The sequence below is a fragment of the Phalaenopsis equestris genome, unplaced genomic scaffold (genome assembly GCF_001263595.1).
Source record: "Phalaenopsis equestris unplaced genomic scaffold, ASM126359v1 Scaffold000121, whole genome shotgun sequence".
In the NCBI taxonomy this organism is placed as follows: domain Eukaryota; kingdom Viridiplantae; phylum Streptophyta; class Magnoliopsida; order Asparagales; family Orchidaceae; genus Phalaenopsis; species Phalaenopsis equestris.
Genome location: NW_018164563.1, coordinates 579,649 through 589,261, shown reverse-complemented (window position 1 = coordinate 589,261; position 9,613 = coordinate 579,649). Strand labels below are relative to the sequence as shown.

The following is a 9,613-nucleotide window of genomic DNA, read 5'->3' as shown; positions in this document are numbered from 1 at the left end:
ACATTGTCAAATAACCATTTTCCTTTTTTCTCCTTATAAACAAATCCATTGGTCAAAAGTAGCATTCATGGGAGCTTTCAAAGCATTAAATAAGATATTTTGAACAGCTTCCCTTTTGACCATTACCTCATTGTTGACTGACAAATCATACCGAAAGCACTCTCCAAACCAAAATTTCCCCCATCATTTACTACTCCCCCAACCTCATCCCCTCAAAGATAATTTAAAGCAGCAATTTTTACTACAAACAGAAGAAATATTACAGCCATGAATCAAGAAGAGGAAGAAGAAGAAGAAGAAGAAGAAGAAGGGAGAAAGGAGGAGAAAACACTAATTAGAATCAAACTTATAGTGCTTGTCGACAGCAACAGAGACATCCCAAGTGCAACTCAATCCCTTGGGAAAGAACACCAGATCTCCAGATCCAAACTCCACATACTCTGATGATCCTTTGATGTATGCCTTCACTTTCCCCTTCAGAAGATAACACGTCTCCTTTGCATCATACTTGACCGGGAATTTTCCAGGAGGACAACCCCATCTGTCCACCCACCAAAAACAACTATATCTCTGAAACAGAGCAAGAGAAAGAATGTGAGGAGAAGAAGAGACAGAGCAAGCTTACTTCGGCCATGATTTGATGCCGAGCTCAGCCAAGCGCGACTCCGGCGGCTTTCTCTCAACGCAGATGGAGAGGTTTGAGGAGTCGATGGCCATGTCTTCTTCTTTGCTGGAGCTTGAAGCCATGGCGGATGAAGACGAGGAGGAGGAAGCAAGGAAGAAGACTTGGGCTATTTAGAGGAATCTCTTATCTGCTTTTTTTGTGCAGATACTCTGAAGAGTTATATGGTTTTTATATGATTTGGAAGGGGAGAATATATGCAGAGGAGACGTCAATGGGAGTGATTATTACTTCTGTTAAAAATGTGTATTAATTAGTTTTTGTTTAGGCCTAATAATCACACGTGTCATGAAAAATACAAAAATTGTGTTTGACTGAGAGACTTTGATTTGTGTTTCTCATATGTTGATACTGATCAGGGAAGGCCTTTAAATTTGGATCGTTGCGTCGAGAAATTTTCGACGAAATATAATTATTTAATAGCGTCACTGGTTCGGACGGTGTAGCCGGCGCTGACTTGCAATTTGCGCTGCAAACATAGACTCAAATACAACACAGACCCAAAATTTCTAATCCCGCGTCAATGAGTCTCAGTTGTGTTTCTATTGTGATGAATTTGTCTGATTTCTATGTAAAAATTGAAGTTTAAGTGTTAGATATGTACTTCATAAGAATTGTGTGGTTTGTATGAACAAATTGAATTTTATGTATTAGATATGCAATGCATAAGAATTGTGTGGAATGTATGAACAAATTGAAGTTCATGAGTTATATATGTAATACATACGAATTGTGTGATTTGTATGCAAAAATTAAAATTTTGGTGTTTGGTTTATGCGTAAAAATTGAAGTTTATGTATTCGATATGTGATATATATGAATTGTTTGGTTTGTATGTCATAAATAGAGGTTTAAACATTTCATATGTAATAGATAAGAATTTAGTAAAAGAAATTGACTCACTGATAAGTTCTTGAATGGTGTAGATGAATTTGTGCAAGTGGCATAACAATATAGGATTCACCTTTCAGAAAGTAAATTTCAATGCCCATGTGCGATGTACAAAAATCAAGCGTACCTAGCACGCAATGAAGTCAAGTTGAATCTTTATCAAAAGAGACTTCAGCCCAATTATTGGTATTTCACTATGCATGGTGAGTATGAACCAGAAATTCAGTATGATCATGTTGTTGTTACATCAAATTATGCCCTCTCCAACTTAATATGATCCTAACACATATGAAGAAATGATTTTTGATGCCAACAGAGCTCATTGTGTTGGGAGTGTACTTGAGGATGATCAATCACTAAACTGTGAAGTGCAAAAATTACATAATTTAATGAATGTTGTACAACAACTTTTGTGGAAATGTTGCACAATGCATTCAGAGTTATCAGTAGCGTTGAAAATATTGAGCACTAAATCTGATTATAACATACCCGAAGAATGCTTTAATCAATTAGCAACATTGCTAAAGGAGAATTTAGTTCTATATGACCTTTACAAAATAAAAAATTTAGTATCAAAGTTAGAGTTACCATTTCAGGAGATAGATTATTATGTTAATAGTTGATGATATAATGTAAGGCTAATGTAGTGGAGATAAAAGATAAATTTTTTGGTGCTAAGAGATTCAAACCAAGGGGGCAATAAGTACTAATTAGAAAAATATTTCATGCAAATGTCTCTTCTACTTACTACTCATACCCTAATTTTAAAGACTATTTGCTTATATGCTTACAATTGCTCACATGATATGACATAATACAAGATCTGTTGATATTAATTCTTTAAGTTATCTCTCAGATGAGTAAGCCTGTAAACATTTTGATCGTACTTATCTTGACTTTGCAGCTAAACCACACAATATTATGCTTGGCTTATGTGTGGATGGGTTCACATCATACAGTCACCTCACAGTTCTCTATTCATCTTGATGAGTGATTGTTATGTCTTATAACTTGCCCCCCGATATGTATATAACCACGTTATTTTTATTTCTGACATTGATCATACCATATTCATATTATGCAAAAAGAAAAAAAATGATGTCTACTTAAAACATTTAATAAATTAGCTTCAAATATTGTGAGAAGTTGGTGTTCTAACTTATGATATTTCTACAAAATATATTTTCTACCTTAAATCTATCATTATGTGGATGATTACTGCTTATCTGGCTTATAGGATTATATCTGGTTAGAGCACTAGCACAAAAATAGTTTATCCTTATTTTATTGATTTGTTCAAACCATTCATCTTAAAACATGAAAGAAAAAACTTCTATGTTGATTTCCTTAGAGATTTTTAGCCCATTCATATAGAATTTAGATGTCTTCTTCAAAAATATAGGTCGTTAGGGACTCCCCGAAGCTCGATGTAAGTTTTTTGTTGGGAGTCTTTCCAGCTTTGTAGTTGAACTCCCTTCCCTTCCTTTACAGTGGCATCCTAACCACTTCAGTTGGTATAAGTCACACATCTTAGAGCTCCATGTGATAATCATAGGATAGAGTTTCTTTCATTTGACCTCAACGTCTCCACGGACGACACAATTCACTGATTGTTGGTCAGGAATCTTCGGACGTGTTAGGTCCACTACCTTCACTATCAGGTAGACTTAAGGTCCTAGTAGCTTGGGATGACGGGTCGGTGGTAGCATAATACAACTATATCTACCTTCTAGGGATTACTCCCCCCTCCTTTGACTACCTCTGTTGAGCCCTGTCGTTCCTTTTTCCTTCGTTGATATCATCTTGAAGGCTTAATTATCGATAATTGGCGCTCTTTTTGGATACGACGATTTGTCCTCTACTCTTATGACCTAGATGTGCTTTTACATATCGGGATTCCTCGTCATGATGATTTGATTGTTTAATAGGCTTCGTATAACGATGATTATGTTACCCATGTGAGACTCACTCTCCGTCCCTTGGCTTAACGGAAGCTTTGAAAGCATCAGAGTATTCCCCTGCGAAATAACTATTCTTTGATAGCCATGTGCTAGTTATTACTTTAAATATAAGCAAAACTCCTTGGATCAAGAGCATTCTTTGGCAACCCCAAAGATATAATTAACTAAGTGGGATGCATCCTCTTAGGAGCACTTTAGACCACATAAAAGGTAAACACTCATGAATCACTGGTTATTGGTAGCTTTCATAGTCATTCTTTCACGGATATTTGGCACAAGCTATTTAGGTCAAATTTTGTTTATACGCATATGCTTGACTTATCCTAGCGACTTTTGCAGCACAGGAGTTCTCCATGTTCTCTCTTGTTTGTCCGTCTTTGTCGTATGTCTTGTTTTTCAGTTTTCTCTCTTCCCCGATCATTCGCATGATCCTAAAAAGATACTTATTCAAAAAGGAGAAGTATACGACGATGGGAAAACTATCTACTCCTTCAAAAATAAAAATAGAAATGAATGAAAACATAGACTTTAATGTTTGTACATGGTCCATCATCCTTGAAAAGTTTCTTTATGAAAAATACTTAAATGGCTATCATAATTTAACCTCAATAATGAATCTCATTTTGGCCCTATTTGGATAGCTTTTTTCTCTCTAAAAGTGCATCTATTTGCTAGCTTTTTTTAGCATGTTTTTTTTTTTTTAATTAGTCCAGTGTGTGTTATTTTTTTCTTATAGCATCCATGTCTTATCTTTTTTTGGCTCGAGTATTGGTGGAATTTAAAGTAATTGAGAACTTTGATAAGAAATTTTGGATAATAATAATAATAATAAACTGACACAATGTCATCTTTGAGTGGAACATATTTTTATATAAATGACATTATTTTCTTGGCCATAGGGATTCTCTAAGGTAGATTGATCCTAATGGCTTTTCTTTTGATGATGAGGCATCTTCATCTTCTATTGGAAAAATCTCTCTTTGATTCAAGAGGCATTAAACATAGAGATTCTTATTGATTCACCCCTATAAATCCTCTATTTATACATTCTAACATTGAAGAGTCTATCATTCATTAGACAACTAATTTTTTTTCTATTTATTATAAATTACTCTTGATGATGGATATAATAATTTAAATCAATCATTCTATAGTTCATATCACACTTGCTAGTATGGATCCATACTTAAATAATATATATTCCTCTTAAAAGTTTCATATATATTCAAATAATATATGCTCAAATAATTTATGATTACTTTAACAATACTCAACACACTCATAAAAATATTTTAAATATTGTTAAAAATAAATTTATTCATTTTTTTAAAACATAAAAAATACACTAAATAAAATTTATTTTTAAAAAATAAAAGGCAAAAATTAAAAAATAAAAAATGTTCCCAAGGAGGCCCTAATTAGTATGATATCAATTATTGTTCAATGTTATCTTGTGTTTATATTAATTTGAACAAGTTGTTATGCTAACTAAATTATAATTACATGTGAATCTAATCTTCTCTTACCCACACCCTAAGCATTATTTTATAAATAGATTTGCAATAAGGACGCAACATGCAAGCCATGCAAAATACAATTTTTTTTGTCTTTTTTAAGACTTATTATTACTATTATTTTATTATTAGGAAGAGTTTCATGCAACAACTCAATTTTTATGTATTTACATGTCTACCGCCAAAACTTCAACTTTTAAGTATATATGCGGCCTTATCTATGCATGAAAAAGAGTATTTTACACTTTTAAAACTTGAGATATAATAGTGTATTCTATATGATATGAAAGATTTTGAGGGTATAAAGGTAAAAGTAAAATGTAGATATTAGACGTATAAATATACATAAGAGTAGCTTGGTATGTATGTAAAAGCCCCTTATTTCTATTATTATTTGGGAAATTTACATGTATATCACGCAATTCTTATGAATTTATATATCAAACACCCAAAGTTTGATGTTTGCGTCTGTATACTACAAAATAGTCATTATTGTTCGAAAAGGCGCTAATATGCTTGAGAAGAACTGCAAGTCAGAGAAGATGCTAGGGACCCTAACAACCCGGGTTTTTAAAAGGTGATATTAGGCTAGGTCTGGACTCTTTATGAACGCAACACTCCATTCATACAAAGTCCGAACCTAATATTTCCCTCCTTTTTAGACCCAATTTTCGAGTATCAAATATCCAATACCATCTGACAAGTAACAAATGTCAAGTACCAGTTTCTGCTAAGGACGTATCCCCTATCTATGTCATTTTAGTGAAAACTTATTTAATATATTCTCTTTGTAACCTGACAGAAGAACGGAATATGGCAAGCTCTATAAATAAAGATAATATACTATTCATAAAAGGATTCAACGACACTTATAATAACTCGGTGTCATAAATTATGTATGAAAATGTGTATCTCACTATTAAGAAGATACTGATAGTAATATTTTTGAAGTGTTGTAACAGATTTCATTGATATGTTTGAGAATATATATGAATGTTTAGATGTTAGATATATAAATATATAAGAAGTATGCGGTATGCATGTAAATGCCCCTCATTATTATTGTTTTACCCAAGGCAAACTAATGAGCTATAGTATTTAAGGGGTTGTTTTGTTTTGTATTTATACCACTTATTTCTTATATATTTACGTATTTAACCCTTATCATGCATGGGATGATGCGAGGGCGTATGTCACTTTTGACAAGTTAAAATAATGATATCTTTTATATGAAATGAAAGATTTGGGTGGTACAAATATCAAAAATAAAGTCTCGATGTTAGATGTGTAAATACATAAAAATTGATTGGTATGTATGTAAATTTCTTATCACATCCTCATTGCCTTGCCTTGGAATCCCTCTACCTATCGCCATCGCCGTTTTCCCTCGTTTAAAATATGCTTATAAGTCCTGCAGATTCAACATAATGACGAAAGTGATTGCTTAAAATATGTCAGACATTGATGGCTCTTTGGTTTATAGAACCTAACAACAATTATATTTTGATTAATAAGGCTTATTTTCAATGCAAAACTTGTTTAAAATATGTTTATGAGAGGGAAATTTGACTTTATATATATGCCCCCATGATGGTGGAAATTAGTGAAATATGCAAATTGTTTGTTTTCTTGAGGAAGTATGCTTTGAAGATTCCTTAGGAAACAATGCAAAAACAACCTCGCTTTTTATATAATTGCATATGATGGAACTATTAACTGAATAGTTCTTGTTATGCTAAACCATATAGAAATCATACGACTATGATTTTGGGTCATAAGCTTTATAATTGCTATAAAATTGATGGTAATGTTTTTGAGATATACACGAACACATGCATGTTGCATGAGTGTACCTTTGGAATGGTTCATTAAGGTCACTCCATCTACCTTATTTCTTTAATCTTACAAATATGAGTTTTAGAGATTTATTTTTAAGGATTATAAATTTCATATTTTATTCTGATGTGGTTACACATAAAGTTATCAAAATTTCATATTGCGCATTAAAATATATTAACTTTATCACTACAGGAAACGTGTTGATTAGTGTCAGAATTTGTGCCAAATTATATTCTGTTGATTTTGGGTGTGTTTGAGGCAGCTTGTGTTTATCCAGATAAGTAGCTTATCCTGAAACGCAGCCCGTGGGGTTCAACCCGCAGCCTGCGTTTTCGAATAAGCTGACGAAACGTGTTTTCCAAATGATGAGGCGCCACCCGCACTTATGAGCTGCCCCAAATGTACCCTTTATCTCTTTTTTTTAATTTTGTCGACTATTTTGTAATCTTTATATAGTTTTGGTTTCTCTGTTTCTTGTTTGGGATTAGTTTGCTTCTTGTAATTCTTTTAATTGATATGGTTGAGATGGTCGGGGTTGGCAGTTTGTAGGATGATTTTCTTTTACCATTTGCTTTTCTTGTTTTGTTGTTACATTGTTGTTTTGGTTGGGTTTTCGGTTTGGATTAGGAATGCTTTGTGTGCTCTATCAATTGTCTGATCTTTGACTTGTTTTATTTTGTTTTGCTTTGATTGTTTTTTTCATTTTTTTGGTTTGGTACTTTTGATAATTTATCAAAAAATTCAGATACTTTATTTGATCTTTATCTTATTTGGCTTTGCTAGGTATTAGATATGTGTGGGATGCATGCAAATGCTCCTAAATGAAATATCATTTGTGAGGAAAAATCTTCTTTATTATATGATATTTTTTCTTCCACTAAGAAAATAAATCACAACTCAATAATTCTTAGATATTCATTTTATGTGTTGGAATACATGAGATAAGTGAAACATCCTTTTTTTTTTATCTTTTTTTTTTTTTTGCAGAAATAAATAAATAAATTTTGTTATTCAATGAGTATTTACATACATTACATAAATCTTATGTATTTACTTATCTAAGACTTAGCTAAACTTTCATGTTTAGGTGCATATCACTCAAATCTGTATTTTATTCCGATGTAGTTACACATAAAGTTATCAAAGTTTCATATTGCGCATTAAAATATATTAACTCTATCACTACAGGAAACGTGTTGATTAGTGTCAGAATTTGTTATTCTGTTGATTTTGGGTGTGTTTGAGGCAACTTCTGTTTAACCAGATAAGCAGCTTATCTTGAAACGCAGCCCGCGGGGTTCAACCCGAGGCCTGCGTTTTCGAATAAGCTGACGAAACGTGTTTTCCAAATGATGAGACGCAGCCCGCACTTATAAGCTGCCCCAAACGTACCCTTTATCTCATTTTTAATTTTGTGGACTATTTTGTAGTCTTTATATAGTTTTGGTTTCTTTGTTTCTGGTTTGGGATTAGTTTGCTTCTTGTAATTCTTTTACTTGATATGGTTGAGATGGTCGGGGTTGGCAGTTTGTAGGATGATTTTCTTTTACCATTTGCTTTTCTTGTTTTGTTGTTACATTGTTGTTTTGGTTGGGTTTTCGGTTTGGATTAGGACTGCTTTGTGTGCTCTATCAATTGTCTGATCTTTGACTTGTTTTATTTTGTTTTGCTTTGATTGTTTTTTTCATTTTTTTGGTTTGGTACTTTTGATAATTTATCAAAAAATTCAGATACTTTATTTGATCTTTACCTTATTTGGCTTTGCTATTAGGTCTATTAATATAAAAGATAAAATTCAGGTATTAGATATGTAAATACAAAGGAATTGGGTGGGATGCATGCAAATGCTTGCTCCTAAATAAAATATCATTTGTGAGGAAAAATCTTCTTTATTATATGATATTTTTTCTTCCACTAAGAAAATAAATCACAACTCAATAATTCTTAGATATTCATTTTATGTGTTGGAATACATGAGATAAGTGAAACATCCTTTTTTTTTTATCTTTTTTTTTTTTTTGCAGAAATAAATAAATAAATTTTGTTATTCAATGAGTATTTACATACATTACATAAATCTTATGTATTTACTTATCTAAGACCTAAACTTTCATGTTTAGGTGCATATCACTCAAATCTTTAATATAACTTAAGAAGCACTTTTACTTTCTAAAAATGAAATACAAATTTTCATGCAAAAGTTTATAATGTCAAAGTATTGTAAATCTAAATATAAAAAGTTTAAGTGCTAGATGTGTAAATATATAATTGTTGTATGATATGTATGCAAATTTCCCTAATTATTAATGATTATACTTATGACTAAGGGTCTGTTTCGGGAGCTACAGCTTATTAAAAAGCGGTTGTGAAGCTGTTGAATAATAATTTGATGTTTAAAGAGCTGCGGTGGCTATTACTAATTAAAAAAAAAAAAAAAGTTAAAATGCAGCTAGTAAGTTATCACCGTGGTGAAAAAATGCAGATTTCAGCGGCGGTTTTTTAGGAAAGCTGCCAAAACGTAGCTATGAGATAAGTGAAACATTTTTTTTTTTTTTTTTTTTGCAGAAATAAATAAATAAATTGTAGGAAGTATATTCTTCAAGTTCTTTGCAGGTGTGATGCCTACTTTTAGGGGAAAATCCACTAGCATGGGAGTCAGACTTGGTTCTTTCTTCTCTTTAATATAACTTAAGAAGCACTTTTACTTTCTAAAAATGAAATACAAA

General features: G+C 32.1%; 1 protein-coding gene across 1 annotated transcript; it reads right to left on the bottom strand.

Annotated features, from left to right (window-relative positions):
* Positions 1-920, bottom strand: LOC110021108. Its single transcript, XM_020719448.1, has 2 exons — positions 626-920; positions 1-541 (listed from the first exon to the last, which is right to left on the bottom strand). The coding sequence occupies exons 1-2, from the start codon at positions 745-747 to the stop codon at positions 331-333; spliced, it is 333 nt and encodes a 110-aa protein (XP_020575107.1). The 5' UTR covers positions 748-920; the 3' UTR covers positions 1-330.
* Between the last annotated feature and the right edge of the window lie 8,693 nt (positions 921-9,613).